The 17,920-nt window shown below is 44.8% G+C and overlaps 1 protein-coding gene across 1 annotated transcript in view; it reads left to right on the forward strand.

Moving 5' to 3' along the window:
- npas3 (neuronal PAS domain protein 3) overlaps positions 1–17,920 on the forward strand; it is a 160,926-nt gene that overhangs the window by 74,548 nt on the left and 68,458 nt on the right. The window contains exon 3 of the mRNA XM_029493976.1: positions 1,870–2,114. Within this exon, the coding sequence (XP_029349836.1) occupies positions 1,870–2,114 (245 nt within the window). The remainder of the gene's footprint in view (positions 1–1,869; positions 2,115–17,920) is intronic.

The following is a 17,920-nucleotide window of genomic DNA, read 5'->3' on the forward strand; positions in this document are numbered from 1 at the left end:
CTGCTCTTCAGACTGTAAATCAGCATGACGACGGCCCGACCTGTCACGTGACTGATGGTCAGTTTGACCTCCAATTGACCCGGACGTTAAACCTCGACCTCGCCGGAGTGTCTGCACACGATCAGAAGAAACACACACATGCACAAAAACGCACATATCTCTTCCTGTCAGCTCTTTAAAAAGCCATTGACCCACCTCGCTGAACTTTACGACATCGCACACACACACACACACACACACCTTACGTATGTGACAAGCTCTTTAAAACACCATCAAGTCACCCATCTGAACTTTACGACGTGGTTTCATTTCATGTTTATAAGACCCAAACACACACACACACAAAGATCACAACAAGTGTTGCATTTACCTGCTCATCCGGTACATGATAAATATGTCTGTTTGAGTCAAGGTCAAACACGCCTCCTTGTCCACTAACACACACACAAAGACATGAAGACATATTTGTTGTCCGTCAACATCGTGTTTTCCAAGTTTGTGGAACAAATAAATTCCATCTGCCCGGTTTGCTCGTGGCTTTCCCAGCAGCCACCGCTGCAGGCTTCAGACACACACACTGGGCGAGTGTTGTCCTTTATTTAAACATCACACACCTCCTGCCGCCTCACTCACTATGTTGTGAATGTAAAAACTGGTGGGTCAAGATTTTCTGTTCTGTCTCTCGGTATCAAAACTCTGTGTGTGTGTGTGTGTGTGTGTGTGTGTGTGTGTGTGTGTGTGGGTGGGTGGGTGGCAGACTGTGAATTACACAACATGGTGTGTAACGTTGTCAGTCAGGACACAGGAAGTGTCTCCTTTCCTGCGTCCTCTCCTTCTCTCCTGCGTCCTCTCTTTTCTGTTTGTTCTCTCTGATAAATAAATGACAAACAGTATGAAAATGATATTCTTCCCCAGATGACAGCAATTTTTCATCCCGAGCCCCAAACAACAACTCCTCCTCCTCCTGCTCGCTCCGTTGTCCCCCCATCTCCTCTCTCCTTCTCTTTACCTCCCCTTCTCCCCCTTTTATCCCTCTAACACTTTTTATCTTGCTTTTTTTTTTTTTTTTTTTTTTTTTGCTCTGGCAAAAATTAATCACCTGTCTTTATATGTGTGTGTGTGTGTGTGTGTGTGGCCGGCAGGAAGCCCACAGAGGTTTTTAGCAGCTGATTTATTGCTGAGTTAATTCATAACGGCGTCCAATGATGATGAGAGGCTGCGGGAAAGTATGGCCGTCACTGTTGTTGTTGAAGGGTGAAAGAGAGAGAGAATAAACAGCAGCTCTTTGAGATAAAGTAATAGAGTGGAAAGCGCCTAAGAGGATGAAGGATGAAGTCGTAGTTTGGCGGGAAGGGAGGAGGAAACAGGATGGAGGGGGAAGGTCAAAGGTCATGACACAGAGAGGAAGGTGAATCACACCTACATTTGACTATCAGGTTCTAACTTCAGTTTAATTCTCTTAAATCAAAAAGATGCTCCCAAATATGGAATCATCTCCTTCTGAAGTCCACGAAGGTCTGGTCCAATCAGGGCTCAGATCCAGATCCCGCCATTTTCTCTCTCTCTTACTTTCCTCTAACGTTTGGACTAAAGATGGAGTTTTCTCTCTCAGACAATCAGTAAATGTTAAATGAGACGTCAATCAGGACGTCCTCATCAGGCGGATGAGAGGATTTCTTCATGTTAATCTCTCATTGTCTGGTTGAACTTTGACCTTCGCCCTTAGAAGCAGCTCGTCTCCAGGTGATTAAAGAACCATTAGCAGTCACAGGTTGGTGGAGGAGGTTTGATCTCTGCTGTCAGCCACGTCCTGTTCACTGCATCGTCTTCAGGTGTCTTACGTCCTGTCGTCTTCTGCTCTCGTCCCAGGCTGCAGGCTCTGAGGAAGGAGAAGTCACGTGATGCGGCGCGGTCGCGGCGGGGAAAAGAGAACTTTGAGTTCTACGAGCTGGCCAAGATGCTGCCGCTGCCGGGCGCCATCACCAGCCAGCTGGACAAGGCCTCCATCATCCGACTCACCATCAGCTACCTGAAGATGAGGGACTTCGCCAACCAGGGAGATCCGCCGTGGAACCTGCGCATCGAGGGACCGCCGCCCAACACCTCCGTCAAAGGTAGGCTGGGCTGGGAGGGGCGGGGTTTTAAACCACTGGGGCTCTGGGTCCAATCTGAAACTGACTGACGTCTTTTTCACCTTCTGTCCTTGGATTCATCCTCTTTATTCAGGCCGACTGTATTTGGTTTTAATTTTTTTTCTCAAAACAGTAAACCTTTAATTTCCAACTTTTGCAATTTTTCTTTCCTTCCTGTTTCCTTTTTTAGATCAGAAAGTTGGTAATTGAAACATTACATCCTTGGCTCCTCCTCATTTTCTTGGTCACCTTCTTAAAGGGCTCCATGTATCAACTCAAATTATTAGAACCACCAACATTTTCTCAGTTTCAAAAAGTTGTAAATGATATCTTGACATCGACTCGACTACTCTGAGATGATAATTATTTCAATTCTGACCAAGATTACCTGAAAATGATTTCCCCCTTCAGCCTCTCGTAGAATCTGCTGCGGTGCTTCCTTCTCGGCCTGATTTAGTGTTTTCACACAAACTTTTTTATTCTAATGAGTGTGAACGTACGCACGGCGGCAGATTGGCAGCTCTGCAGTGAAGGCCTGGCCCTTTAAACTGCTATCAAACAACATGGGAAACACACACACATCTATACAGACGGCTAGCTTCTGCGCTAAGTGATTTTCTGTGAAGGGAACATTAAGCTTTGATGAATTTCTGCCTGGAGTACCAGAGTATACACAGCACTTGTGAATCTAAGTGGAATTTGCCTTTGAAATGGGCCCTTTGTGCGACGCACTTAGAGGAGAAGAGGAGCGCTCGCTTTTAAAAGGGACGTTTGGGCTCGTAGGAATGACCCAAAGATGAAAGCAAATAGCTTCAAATTTCTGGTGGTGTGTTTCTGTGTGTGTGTGACTGAGTTTAGAGTTGTAATGTGTACAAGAGTGAAATTGTTGTTCAGTTTGTGTTGATGTGTGAATAGAAGTAAATGTTTGTGTGCTCTTGAAGGTGCAAGTGTGTGTGTTTGTGTGTGTGTGTCTGTGCATATACCCTCGCTGCACAACAGCAGATGGCATCTTTGTCGTCAGGTCTTTGAAGAGGCACATGCATTTTAATGAACTAAACAAAAATGTACACACAAAATTAGTGTGTGTGTGTGTGCTGGATTGTTTCAGAGCTTGCAGCACTGTATGTGTCGCACATTTCCTGTTACACAGCCCTACATCCTGTCTGAGAGAGCGTCACGTCGTACCTGAGGTAACCCAGAAATCTGAACTACGGAAGCTCACGAGCGGCGAAATACGAATGAACAGTTACCATAGCAACAGCTAAACGAACACAACCACGGGTTAAACTGACCGTAAACACACTTTTAAACACAACCTGCCTTTCTCAAACAAATTCGTTTTAGAAATCCACAATCGCTGCAACACAACAAGGGCACAAAGTGAGTGTGTGTTTCTGTGTGTGTGTGTGTGTGTGTGCTACTTTCAAAGATGAGGACAGTGAAGGTCTGACACACAACAAAGTACAACATTCAAACACACACGTGGCAGGTCTCACCTTGTATATGAATATCACACACAGAGTTCATTGTATGCTACATCACACACACACACACACACACACACACTATCTTTGTGTGCGTGTGTGTGTCTACTTTCTCTCCTATTGACTGACTCTAATGAATGAATATCCTCCTACAAAAGACTGTCTGTGTGTGTGTCTGTGTGTGTGTCCGAGCCTGTGTGACTTTCTTTGTAATTGTTTTGTGTGTGTGTGTGTGTGTGTGTGTGTGTGTGTTGCAGTGTTCAGTACAGCAGAGAGTTATTGATTTTGGCCCCGTGTAGCTGCTCTGCATTGGTCCAGGTAATGAAGATGGGTGTGTGTGTGTGTCTGTGTGTGTCTGTGTGTGTGTCTCCTCCTCCTGATGACTCCATACGCTCTTTCTCTTTGAAATCATCCTCACTTATTTAGATTCCTTCTTTTTCTCTTGACATCTTCATCTTCATCTTGTTTTTTCTGGCTTTGCTCTTCGTCCTCTTTCTCCATTCAGATACAAACTGTGAAAAAATATCTGAATAAAAACAAAATGATCAAACTTTAGTTTCCTTCCTTCTTTCCTCTTCAGTCTTCTTTCATATCCCGTCCTTCTCCATGTTTGAAGCCTCCCCCCTCTCCCCCCTCTCCCCCTCTCTCCCCTCTGTCCCCCTCTCCTCTCTCTCCCCTCTCTCCCCCCTCTCTCCCCTCTCTCCCTCTCCCCCTCCCCTCTCTCCCCTGTCTCCCCCTCTCTCCCCCCTCTCTCCCCTGTCTCCCCCTCTCTCCCCCCTCTCTCCTCCCTCTCCTCCCTCTCCACCTCTCCCCTGTCTCCCCCTCTCTCCTCCCTCCTCCCCTCTCCCCCTCCCCCCCCCCCCCCCCCCCCTTCTGCCCGCCCCCCATTTTTCCTTCCTTTTTAGTCTCCTTGCTCATCTCCTTCTCTTCACCTCTGCTCCTCCTCTTTTGTCTTTCACACTTCCTTCTTTCTCATCCTTGACTTCCTCCCCTCTTCCTCCCCCTCTCCTTCATGACCCCCCCTCCCTCCAGCATCCTCATGTCTTCCTTTTCTTTTTCCCCTCTCCTCTTCCTCACCCCCCCCTCCCATTGACCTTTGCAGTAATTGACCCATCAGTTGCTCTTCTACAGTTTAGTGTTGGAGGTTTTGACTTCCTGTCAGAGAGTCTCCACATCTGCTGCAGGACGCCACACAAACAACCGTGACCTTTGGAGCATCCTGACACCCGGCCTGTGTGTGAGTGTGTGTGTGTGTGTGTGCGTGTGTGTGTTTATACAACTGACCGCTCACCATTTCACGATGTGACTGAATGTTGGTGTGTGTGAGCTGCACATGTGCATACGGTGTGTGTGTTCAACAGTGTGTTTCATCATCCGAGTGGCTGTCTGACAGTCTGTTGCATGTGTGTGATGGAGTGTGTGTGTGTGTGTGTGTGTGTGTGTGTGTGTGTGACCCCCTCCGACACCTGGCCATTCATTATGCATGCAGAGAGCAGCAGACACCAAAATGCCACACTTCATGAACCAGTCTACAATCAAGACACACACACAGACACACACAAGCAAACAACTTGCAGACAAACACATATGCAGGTTTTACACCCACAAACACACACGTACATATTAAGAACTCACACTTAAACCTGTAAATGTAACCTGTACACACACATTTATAAACCCATGCACGCTCTCACACACACACACACACACACACGCACACACACACACACACACTGTCATTCATGTCTTTGCTGCTTTATATTCTGTATAAATTTTTTCTCTCAGTTATTAAAATATAAATTATGGCATTTTTTATAAGATCCACAAACTTACTCCTGCCTCAGTGCAGCAGCTCATGAGGCAGAAGGTGTGATCTACATGGTGTGTGTGCACTCTGGGTCATTTCATGTGGTTTTAATGTGAAAATATTTCCTCTGTGTCACCTTTAAGAACGGTTTATGATTATTAATGCAGGTGAATGTGAAAGATGTGCAGACTTCATGATGCAGCTTCAGCTTTTAGAGCCACAACTGAATTATAACAGTTAGTTAATTAAAATAAGAAGAACATCAGAGTTCTCCAGGACCAACACGCAGTCATTTAATCTGGGAGGTGTGAAAAATGTCAAATTCTTAAAACCTGATTTCTTTTTATCTGCAATTTAGCTCGCAGAAAGAGAGAATTGAGTAAATGACTTAATATTGCAAGGCGACAAACTGCGATGCAAATGTGTTCATTAAAAAAAGACATTTAACTAATCACATATGTTGTTGTTGTTGTTGTTGTTTTTGTCGTTGTCATTATTGCTGTTGTGTTTCAGCTGCTCCCATGAGGGGCAGCACAGCAGATCACCAGCCGCATATTTGATTTGTCCCACTGTCTTATAGAATAAATAATCAGCTCGTTGTTCTTCAGCATTTCGTTTTTCAGCTAAATTTGAATGATCCAACTTTTATTTTGAATTGGCAGGAGTTGACATTTGACCTCTGGGTCGGGGGGGCGGAGCCAATCTCGGCTGATATTGGCTGAGAGCGGACATGCAGAGACAAACAACCGTCCAGTTGACCTGATGTCACCAGTTACTTACGCCTCTTCACTGTAAAGTGAATTTCTCCTCTTAAGTCATTACGTTTAAATCATTTGAGGCTGTAAAAGTTTCTAACTGAAAAAAGAAACTCAACTAAACTTCAAAACTGAAGCATCACGGCAGCAGAGACACGCCTTCATTACACAGCTCGTTATTTTGAGACGCCGGTTCGATCTCCGGTCGCTCGGCCTCTTCGCTGCTTTGGTTCTACTGAAATGTTGGCGTGTTGTTGGTTTTTGCATTTGGGACTTAATTTGTGTGTGATTTCATTTGAAGCCAGAGTTGGAGAAAACACTCTTATTATAGCCGGATAATGAATGCAGAATCTAGATTTAACCCGTGACCCACATGGAGGGTCCCAAACCTCAGCTTGGGCACCACTGAAGTCATGAAACACTGTCGCCCTCCAACCCGGAGTGTTGTGCAACTAATATCTTCTTCATGTCAGGAGGCATGTTGTGAGGCGTCAGCGACAATTTACAGTCAAATCATCTTGTTCTTAAAAGTGTTTTTATGTCTGTGTGTGCGTGTGTGTGTGTGTGTGTGTCTGTGTGTGGGTTCATATCCACTTAGCGTTACAAACAGCCAGACTGCCGCTCTATACAAAATCAACCTCCTGCTTAGTGAGACACTAAGAACTGAGAGAGAAAGAGAGGCGCATCAGAGGAGAGAGGCTGAATAGAGAAATGAGAGGGATAAAGACCAGACGGGGGGAGTCGGGGGGGAGAAAAATAAACGAGACAGTCAATTAGAGAGACAGAGGCTAACAGTGAGGTTGAGAGAGAGAGGCAGAGAGACAGAGGCGGAGAGCAGCGGGAGTCTCATCTCGTTATGATCCATCTCGTCTCTTTGTTCCAGCTGACGTTTTTATGATGTGGCCTGCTGGCTGGGCTAATGGCTTCCTCCATTATACTGAGGGAACACGGTGACCCCGACACCCGGATAAACACGGCGCTCACATCAAGCCCCTCCCACTTCGACGATGTGACCGCTGTGTCTGCTGTTTCACGTTGAAAATGACTTGCAGAGAACGAGCGATTCGACGCCAATGTTTAATCTGAGACACAAATAATATTTAGATTATGGAGGCCTGGACAGCCAATATTAAAAGTAAAGCTAATTAGTTAATAATAAATATAAATGTAATCAAATTTCAAGACAAAAGTAAACTTTGTGTAAAACATTTGCTGGACAAACTAACACCTGAAGATAAAAAACATCCAATGCTCTAAATTATATTTTTAGTTCCTTTCTAATTCACATAAACTTTAAATTTAGCTTGATCATGATTTTAATGTTTTTGTGGAAATGGGTGACATAAATAATAAAGTGCAGCCTGATGTGACGCTGTTAAAACAAACGACAGCCTTCGTTATTTCTGAAACTTTGTGATGTCAAAAAAAGCAGTCACGCCATCCTAAGCCCCACCCACCGGGGCCGACCATCCAAACGCTGCAGGCTTCGGTTTCTCAGCTGATCCAGATTTGTGTTGACACATCCGGCTAACAGCCTGGTGTTTCCATCTGTAAGCCGACCGCCGCCATCTCCCTCCAGCTGTTCGACGCAGGTTAGTCGTCATTTAACAGCAGGATGGTCGCCGCTCTGACGTCTGATCACAACAACACGACTCCCTTCCCAAACCGGCGCTCAGCGGGACTGAACCAGAACATATGAAACACAGATCCTCAATTATCTGGACCACATCACAGCACACAGAAGGTGATAATTGCCGTTTCCCGCCCAAAGACGCCACATCCAGCTGCAGCCACTCCCGCCTTCTACCCACCAATCTAATCTGAAACCTTAAAAAGAGGCCACCGCTGCTCCTTCACATAATAAACTCATCAAACGCTGTTTGGACTCTGTCGCTGCCATCCCCACAGGCCGAACGCCGCTCGGCTCTGCAGCGCAGGCGGCGCAGACGTCACCACGTCCCCTGGCTAAAGAAACCATCGCCGCGCATGCTCGCACTTAATAAACGGAGAGTAATTCGACCAGCTGCGAGTGTGAGATGTTTTGATTCCTTGGTCTCAGTGCAAAGAAAAATGGAATGACAGAGGGAGCGGGAAACAGCAGTAATTATAAAACTAATTACAAAATGCTGATGATGCCCAAAGGCTTTGCATAACTAAATTTAGACGAGGAAATTGCTTTCGGCTCACGATGTGGCTGCTGGGCGGCGTCGTTCCTTCTCTCTTGTCCTGCATGCTGTCACACAAAGAGGAAAAAATAATCACCATGGAAACAATTACTCAAACAGCCCATCTTTTATTTTTTCCTCTCGCTCCTTTATTTGGTTGGCAAACACAAAACACCTCCGGGAAGTGTTGTTGTCCAACAACGTGTTGTAATGGAGGATAGAGTTGCTCGTTTCTGTTTGAGCTCTGAAAGACGTTACAATTAACGGGAACGACGGGACGCTCCGACTGAGCCTGAGAGTCATTCACATATTGAATCAGGCCGTGTTTGTCTCTGCAGGTTTGCATATGAAATGACATGTTTTTGTCTCCCTGAGTGTCGACACAGATTGGTGCACAGCTGAGTTCTGATTGCCCTCCGCAGTGATTGCAGTGAAGGAGTCGGTTGTTTCCTGCAGCTCCGGTTTCGGTCAATCCCGTCTGGTTCTGAACACGATGACTGTTATTTTCACGGAGACAGACGTGACTGAAGGCTGCAGAGTGAAAAGTGAAATCGCTGCACCCAAAACAAACCGTCATCAAACCTCCAGCTGACCTCGGTGACCTCGGTGACCTCGCTGAGACTCATTGCCAAGGTTTTTTCAGGAACGTCACCGTGGCGATTCCAGCTGCGTCTTCGGGGTTTTGATGGAACGACGTCGACGTCGGCGAGTCTTTCTGTGTTTTCGCTCCGGCTGTTTTAAAGCGCGCATCACAGAACTCACAGGGGAGTTCAAGATGTCTCTGATGAGTTTCAGGTGTAATTTGAAAGGCTGTACAAGATAGTTGGCTTTGTTTTAAATATCTTCTGGTTCTGGTCGGATTTGAAGGCTTGCAGGACTGGTTGTTTTCACAGCGATGTGACTGACACATCAAGAAGAAAATGAGTTTGAGCCGCTGTAATGGTCGAAAACAAAACCACTGACCAAACAAACCACCTTTGGTTTGGTTGGATTGGTTGTCGAGGTTTTTCAGGAAAGTCACTGAGCAGATTCCAGCTGTCTGTTCGGGGCATCGATGGAACCATCAGGAGTAATTTCAGGCCCTCAGTAAGTGTTGATGAAAAGGTTTAGAGAAGGTTTCAGGGGTAGTCTCAGCGTCTTTGAAGACAGTTCCAGGTGTTTTCAAAGAGCGTATTAGAGAGATCGGCGGGGTTAAAGACTTCTTTTTGGGGTTTTAAAGGGGCAGCAGATGTCATTTACAGGATTTAGAGGAAGTCGCAGTATTAAGGATTTTTGTTTACAGGGATTTTTAGGTGTCTTTTGAGGAGTTCAAGAGGTCTTTGATGAGCTTCAGGTGTAATTTGAAAGGTTTAAAGAGGGTTGAATAAGATAGTTCAGTTTGTTTTCTGAAGGGCTTTAGAGACGTTTGGAGGGATTTTAAATATCTTCTCAGAGTGCTGGTCATATTTGAGGGGCTGCAGGACTCTGAATGATTCTTTCAGATGTCTTCAGAACTTGCAGATGTTTCTTGATTGGAGGGGTTTGAAGTTTCAGACATGGTCTTCAACAGGTTAAAAGGATTTTAGGTTCCTTTTTCTGAAGATGTCATTTTTATTCAGAATTTTTGGAAGCTTTTCCAAATGGACTCGTTATTTATTTTGAGATTGGGTTGAGGGGTTGTTTGAAGGTTTTGGACCGGTCTCTGAGGTGTTGAAGGGTTTTGGATCAGGGTCTCTAGTGTTGTTTGCTTGGCCTTTAAAGGGTTTTGAGGTTTAATCAAATGGTCTTTAAACCTCCACGATGCACTCTTGGTCAGTTAAAGTCCCTCTTGACCAAATCAAAACCCAAAACATCTTTAAAGTGTTTTTAAGATGTTCAAGAAATCTCCAAGGTCAAAGGTGGAATGGACTCTTTCTTTGTTTGTTTGTTTCCTGAGTCTACATTTTTTCCCATCATGCCTGTCATTTTGTGTTTCTGGGAAGTCCCACAGTGACTCGTATCATCGTATTGATCATAGTCAGACTCTTGTGAAGGACGTTCACCCATTAGAGCTGATGTCCTTACTAACCCAGTTATACATCTAAAGTCCTTTTCTAATCTGTTTATCCGCCTTTCCCTCCATACCAGACAAATGGGACATTATTGGCTTATGTAGCGCACACTGTACGGCCCTCAGCAGTCAATCATCCCCTCTAATATTCAGAAAGGCAAGCTTTGACACTGAATTAAAACCGACATGAAAAGCGTGTGTTGAACAAAGTAAAGTATTTCCAATCAGGTGTAATTGGCTTGTCGGAGCCAGCGGTGATATATGTTGGTAATTAGTTAAGCGGCCCGAGTTTGTCTCAAAGGGTGTTTTTTATTTTTTAATTATTTTGTCCCCTTCCCCCATTCTCCTCCTCCTGCAGCTGATCGTGAATCAAAATGTCAGAATAAACTGGGGAATAAGGAGCTTTTTAAAGAGCTGCGCCACCGATTGCCAATACACATGATTGGACAGGACGGGAGCGGAGGGGGTCGTCGGGATGTGGAGCTTCACCCCTCAGAGTCTCCTGGTATCCGGAGTATACCCTCCAATAAATATAGAGACACAGTTACCATGGAAACAGTGTATGTGCCGATAGAGGCGGGCCACAATGTGGAGATCACTAAATAAAAACATGTCACCGAGGCTGGAGATGGTGAGCGGTTTTATCTGGAGCTCGGTTCTTTAAAAAGATTGAGGTGAAACGTAAGTCTGAATGAGCTCCCAACACTTTGGAGTAAGAGCTTGTCCAGAATGTGCTGCAGAGGAAAATTAAGGAAATTAACTGCAAACAATGGATGTGAATTTTCTTGGCTGCATTAATTGTTTTGGTGAACTAAAAACAAAAAAAAAGTGATTCTCAGTAAAATCATACAGCTGTTTGGGTCCAACCAACACGACCGTCACAATCAGAGGTTTGAACTTCATGTGGCTTCATGTCACAAACACAGAAAGATCTGACATTTAATGTTGGAGATGAGCTGACTAATGGAATCACTTTGCTCATTCAGTCCGTCAGCATCGACCTTAAGATCCTTTCTAAAACACGTCAGGGCTCCAAATTCCAGATCAGAACTGCTGAGCCCAGATAAACCAGAACCATCGATCCTTCTGGTCTTTTCCGTCAGGACGAGACGGAATCGGAGACTTTGTTGTTTTCGTTGCTGTGTCATTTCTTCTTCTTCCTCTCGGTGTCACCTGTTCGTTGGTGCACGTCTTATTGTCTGCTCTGATTGGTCGGATGAAGCACTTTGTGTTATTCATTCTACAGTCCAGTCGACACTGTAGCGCACAAAGTGTGTTCCAAACATGAAGTCATTTTAAATAGAAGAACCAGAAAGGATCTGTGCTGGCTGCACCAATCAGAGCCCTCCATCGCAGCGTTCACTGCCTGTCACACACACACACACAGAAAATAAACATGTGGAGGCATACACACAGATAAATATACTCACTGACCCACAATGCACACTTATATAATGTGAACACACACACACAGACTCCGGCACTCAGATCGAAACCAATGGATTTAATGGATTTTTACAATTTAAAAGTGTAACAGGGGAGAGTTGGAGGACAGAGAGAGATGAATGAATCAGAGGGAGAGAGAGAATTAGATAAACAGGGGAGAGGGAAGGAGAGAGAGGACGGCCGAGCTTGTGTTTGCTGGGCCGTGAAGCATTCAGCTGTACCGCCATCTGAACGCTCCGTTAGCGGTCGAGCCATTTCTTAATAACACTCATAACTGCTCTCCGAAACACTCGTCCGCCTCCCATCCCTCCATCTCCGTCCTCCACTTCCTCCATCACGCCGTCATCCGTCTTCATGCCTCCACGACTTCCTCTGTCTCGTGTTCAGACCCATTTTATTCGTGTCTCTGAAAGACGACGGGGACGTTCGTCTCTGCGTTCTGACATTCCGGCCTTTTTCTTTTGAATGAACAAAATCTGCTCATTGACATTTTTAAACTAACAGATTCAAACCTGTCAGTTGGTTTCTTTACTACGGACATTTTTGTTGATTGGTTTATCGATGATTGAAAACTATAACGTGTCTGAGGAGAGGATGATGATCCCTCACAGGGAGCAGAAGGACGACAATAACACACATCTGTTATTTAATATGTCCATTTTTAGCAAAAAATACAAAATAAAACCAAAACGTTCCCTGAAAAATAACTTTAACCTTCAAACTCTCATTTTGAATCAACTTTTTGGGGTCATATTTTATATACACAACCCTTCCTTCCTTCCTTCCTTCCTTCCTTCCTTCCTTCCTTGCCTTAATTGCCCCCTCACTCCTCTCCTTCCTTATTCCCTCTGTCCTTCACATCTTTCCCTTTTTAACCAAAGACAAGCTGCTGTTAAACTAATTACAGCTGTTGTTTTCTAACCGTATTGTTTATTAACGCAGCCACGATGAAAAAAGGAGAGTTGCTTTGAGGGTGAAAGCAGAGAAAGTTCATTTTGAAGCCATCTGTCCCTCAGGACGCTGATTAATTTGTCGCCGACTGCCTGTCACTCAAACCGTTTGATCTGCACACTGGCTAATTGATTTTTTAATTTTTTTTTTTTTTAGGGGAAAAAATGAGCTGGATTGACTTTGATGAGGTTGTTGATCATAAGAACTTTGTATTTTTTAAAGTGGTTGTGTGTTTGGTGTCGGCTGAATCAGAGCGGAGGGCGACTGTTGTGCGTTTGTGCCAATGTTTCCGATTTGACCCGAAACAAAACGTTGTCTCTGTAGAGTCGGAGTCTGAAAGGAGGGAAAACAGATCGGTGACGCTCTTCTGATGTTCACTGATGAGCGCACAAACAGACTTCTGGTTTTTCCCGTCGTGGTCCAGATTGTCCACAAAGGACCGAAAGGACGCAGACACGTGTGTGTCTTTTCTTTATCCAACTTTTAGGAAAGGCAGCGTCGGTCCTGGAGGAAGTAGACCAGGGGTAAGAAACTGAAGGATTGTGGGTAATAAACGGCGTCGGTCCAGATGTTGAACAGGCTCCGTTCTGTTAAAGAGCAGATCAGGAAACACAACATACTTCATTTCTGCGTTTGTCACAGTGTTGCATCATTCAGATACACACTCTAACACACAAGAGTGCGTACGCACACAGAAACACATTTCAAAACAAACAAACAAACAAACAAAGCTGTCTTTCAGAAACCGAGCTGTGTGTGTGTTTGTGTTCACTTCTTTCTACACAAACTGATAGCATTGCTGTAAAGTGTGTGTGTGTGTGTGTGTGTGTGTGTGTCTGTGAGACCTGATGTTATTAAATGATATCAACATCAAGGCTCATGTTTGAAGTTTAACTTCCATTTTTGTTCTCGTTCCCTCTCTGTCTCATACCACCAACACACACACTCACACACACACTCACACACACACACTCACACACACACACACACACGCACACACACACACACACACACACACACACACACACACACACACACACACACACACACACACACACACACGGTGGTTGTACATAAGTTCTGTGTGTAAAAAAGATTATTGCAGTTATCAGCCCCCTGAATCAGCTCTGAACTGTGTGTGTGTGTGTCTGTGTGTGTGTTTCCTATCAGTGTTGTGTGGGGATGAGAACCATACATCATAGTTCTACTGTACCAGATAGCTTATCGCACACACACACAGACTGAATTTGCAGGGTTTAGATTAATTTGTCTGTTTTTGTATCTTTGTGTAGTCTCTCTCTCTCTCTCTGTTTTGTGTCGTATTGGCACATTTCACACATCTTGTGTTGTTCCATCCAACAGTCACAATCGTCACCGATGGCGTAGAGTTTGAACCTTTAGCTCCGCCTCCCCGTCCCAATATGGTTGTTCTGGTTTCTAAGTGACGCGGCGCTTGTTGTGTCTTTAATGACGCTCCTCAGTGAACAGAATCAGCTGATCGGTCCAATCTGAAACTGACTTCAGTGATGAAGGAAGTTTGTTCAGATCTGCATTCTGTGTGTTTATCCGTCCATTCTCATCCTCCATCTTTGGTAGAGACGGAGAGCAGAGTCAGCTGATTCTGGATTTAAAAAAAAAAAGACGAGTCGAATCCAGAGATGGTGGAAATCATGATAGCTCCTGCTCTACAGAGGATGAACCCTGAAATGTGTCCTTCCAGCTGATGATGCTGGTTTATGTTTCCTGTTTGTTCTTCAGCAACACAGGTCAGAAGACGTTGTGTTGAAAAGTGTGTGTTGTTGTGTTTTTTCCTTCTTTAGGTTTTTATCTCGGCTTCATTTACGACAAAACACAAACGCACAAACCTCACCTTCCTCCTTTTCGCTCTCTTTTCCAGCCGTTTTCTCTTCGATTTACAAAGTTTTTCTCTCCCCCTCTGTCTTTCTCTCTCTCTCCATTTCCTTGATTTCATGGCAGCACTTTGAGTGTGTGTGTTTGTGTGTGTTTCCGTGTAAATATGCGTTTGTATGTGTGCACGCTCCTGCTGTCGAGCTGTGGTGCTAATCGATTAACGCCAACATGTCTGAACCAGCATCGCATTAGTCAACGTCACACACCGCCACCTGCACTACTGTGTGTGTCTGTGTGTGTGCGCGCAGGGTAGTTAAGGAAGGCCTGCAGGTGATTACACTCCTTTGGGATGTGAAGGAGAGAGAAGATGGAAAATCCAGAGAAAGAACAGAAGAGAGGGAAAGAACAAGCTGAATGTGATTCCCTGCTCCGCTGAATCTGAAGCAGCAATATTTAATCTGTTAATTATCATTAATAATTCATTTATGTATCACTAATTCCTGATATTTGTATTTGTTAACGTCACATTTAGGACTCTAATGAGCAAGTGAGTTAAATTGATTTTAACTTCAGATGAACAAAGTCAAGTTATTTGACTTGAGTCAGGAGCAGCTGACCTTTAGTTGCTGACGTGGGTGAAGATCTTCCCACAATGCACTGAGGCAGGAAAAAAACAACAGCACAGATTTACAGGATTTAACCTCAGTGTCTTCAGGATCAGCAGCTGCAGTCAGTTGACGTGCACAACTTCATATAAACAACACAATTAATAAACAATCTTTATTCTGGTCCTGACGTAGACCAGGCGTCCGTCCACAAACAAAGCTACCTGAAATCAACCTGAGCTGGTTTAGTTTCATCCAAAACATTAACGGACAAATGAAAAGATGTTTGTCTTCACATCCACCTTCCTGTTCCAAATGTTGTCCTGATGCTGAGATCCTTCAGTCTTCTGCTGCGGAGAACTTTCTTTGAACCAGTTTCTCGGCTGTATGCAGCGCCAAAAATTCAAGTGTCCACCAAACCGACAGGCTCAGTTCTTCGGCTCGGGGATCAGTCCAGGACAGGTCTGAATAAATTGTCCAGAATGAGAAGTGTCTGTCCCTCTAATTTTCTGTGGAGAGCTTCCCTCCGCTCACTGGAATACATTTCAGGCACTTACTTGTAGTAGTTGTTGTTTTTTTTTGTTATGTTTTTCTAATCAGCTCACCAGGATTGTTTGTTTGCCAGCAGTGCCGGCTCAACAAAGCAGTGAGCACAACAAACCGAGGCCTCTGCAGGAATCTGGCAGCAGATTGTAGGAAAGCTGGAATCAAAGACGCCGGTGCCGGAGTTCGTCTGTGATGTTGTTTTGGATCAGAAGACGCTGCTGCACCTTCGTGTCTCCGAGCCAAAGACGGCAGGAGCGAATTTACAGTCGTCTGTAATCGGTGACATTCACCGTAAAGCCGTCCCTCTCTCCCCTCCTCATTATCTCCATCACATATCCTGCACTCAGATGTGGATGAGCGCCATTTTGTCATTATGTTCTCCGTCTCCGCCGTCCGTCCCTCCTCGATGGAGCGATAATATCCATCTTATTACACTCTGTGCAGAGCTGTCGAGGCTGGAGTTGGGAGGTTAAACGTCCACTCAACGCCGCCGTGAAGAGCGCCGGGCTGAGAGCCGTCCCCAGAAACACACTCAGCACAGGACGTTCAGGGTCAAAGGGCACAGCCGTCCTCCAATCAGACTTCTTCTGCTTTCACATGCCTCAAATACACAAATGGTAGGAGTTAGGGGTCAAGGGTCACCTGTCGTTTTCACCGTGTTAAACCAGGAAGCCATTTGTGCCCAAACAAGGAAGTAAACTGTTTGACATCGTTGTTTCATTGTGACATCACAAAGTCCCAGAAGTCCTGACGGCTGGTTCTGAATCCAGACTGTGAAGAGTTCTCTGTGGACTGCTTTAACCGGGCCGTTTGGACCTTTGGCGTAACAACATTAAGAAAATTGCAGACTGATGATGACATCACCTGTGAGGTGGATGATGTTAACAGGAAAAATCAATCCCTTCATGGGCTCCTTTATTTGGCGCTTCGCTCGTCGGCTGAGTGCTTCTGTCAGATTGTGGTTTCGACCTTCTCGCCGTTTCCTTCTTCCTGGGAAACACGCCAGCTCTGAAAAAAAAAAAAAAAACCCAACCCACCTAGACACTCGTCTTCTTCCTCTCCTTCCCTCTTCTTCTTCTTCTTCTCCTCATATTTCCTGTCTTTTGCATCATCTGCCTCGTCTTCCTCATCCTTCTATCCTTTTTCAGATTTTCTCTCCTTCCTCTCTTCCTTCCTTCCCCATTTCTCCTTCCATCCTTTATTGTATTTCCTCACCTGAGTCCTTCTGCCCCCCCCCGTCCCCCGTCCCTCAGTAAAAGCCGTCCTGGCATCGACTCCCACACTATAAAAGTTGTGACATTGAGACGTCTATTTTAAGCCTCAGTTTTTACTTCCTGGAACTGAATGAAATCACTGATCGACCGCGGCCAAAAGCTCTCCAGCCAAAACTATTTATACTTTTTAATTCATCGAATGAACACATAGTGGTTTGGAAAAGGGCTATAAATAAAAGGTTTATTCTTCTACTAAATGGTCTCCTTGAGGAAAGAATGTGACAACTAACCTCAAAGCAAACAGACACGTCTTTATGAAAAACCACTAAGGGAAACCTCAGAAAAAGCCTTTAGTTAAGGGTTCCCTTTCTTTTCTACTTTAATTAAGTGAGCAGAGGATTGGTGTCCTGTGGTTGTGATGTGTGACGCTTTGGAAACCAGCTCATTCATCAAATTAATCAAATGACGAAAAGCTTTTATGCCAAAAAATTCCCTCATTCAGATCCGTCACTCATTCGAGTGTGTATTTTAATTTTAATGTAAAGATTTCTGAACAGATTATTGACTGATGTCATAAATTCTTCTTCTTTGTGGCCATCAGGTTGCGTTTCATTTTTTTTATTTTGAGTTGTTGTTTAGTTTCTGTGAGCCCGGGAGTGTAGCCTCAGAGAATGAACAGCAGCGACACACACACACACACACAAACACACACTTTGCTTCACTTCCAATGAAATAGTTGAGTGTGCGCATTTGTTTTCCTGTCTCACTCTTTCTCCCAAACACACACTCCTGCAGGCCTATATTGCGCGGCAGTTAATAAAGTGTGTGATTGTGTGTGTGTGTGGATCAGATAAGGACTGGACCTGATAAGGACTGCAGTAACTCTGCGGACTCTCCAGTTGTTCTCACACTGTTTTCTCATATGAACCGCAGAC

Source organism: Echeneis naucrates, chromosome 22 (assembly GCF_900963305.1).
Source record: "Echeneis naucrates chromosome 22, fEcheNa1.1, whole genome shotgun sequence".
Lineage (NCBI taxonomy): Eukaryota > Metazoa > Chordata > Actinopteri > Carangiformes > Echeneidae > Echeneis > Echeneis naucrates.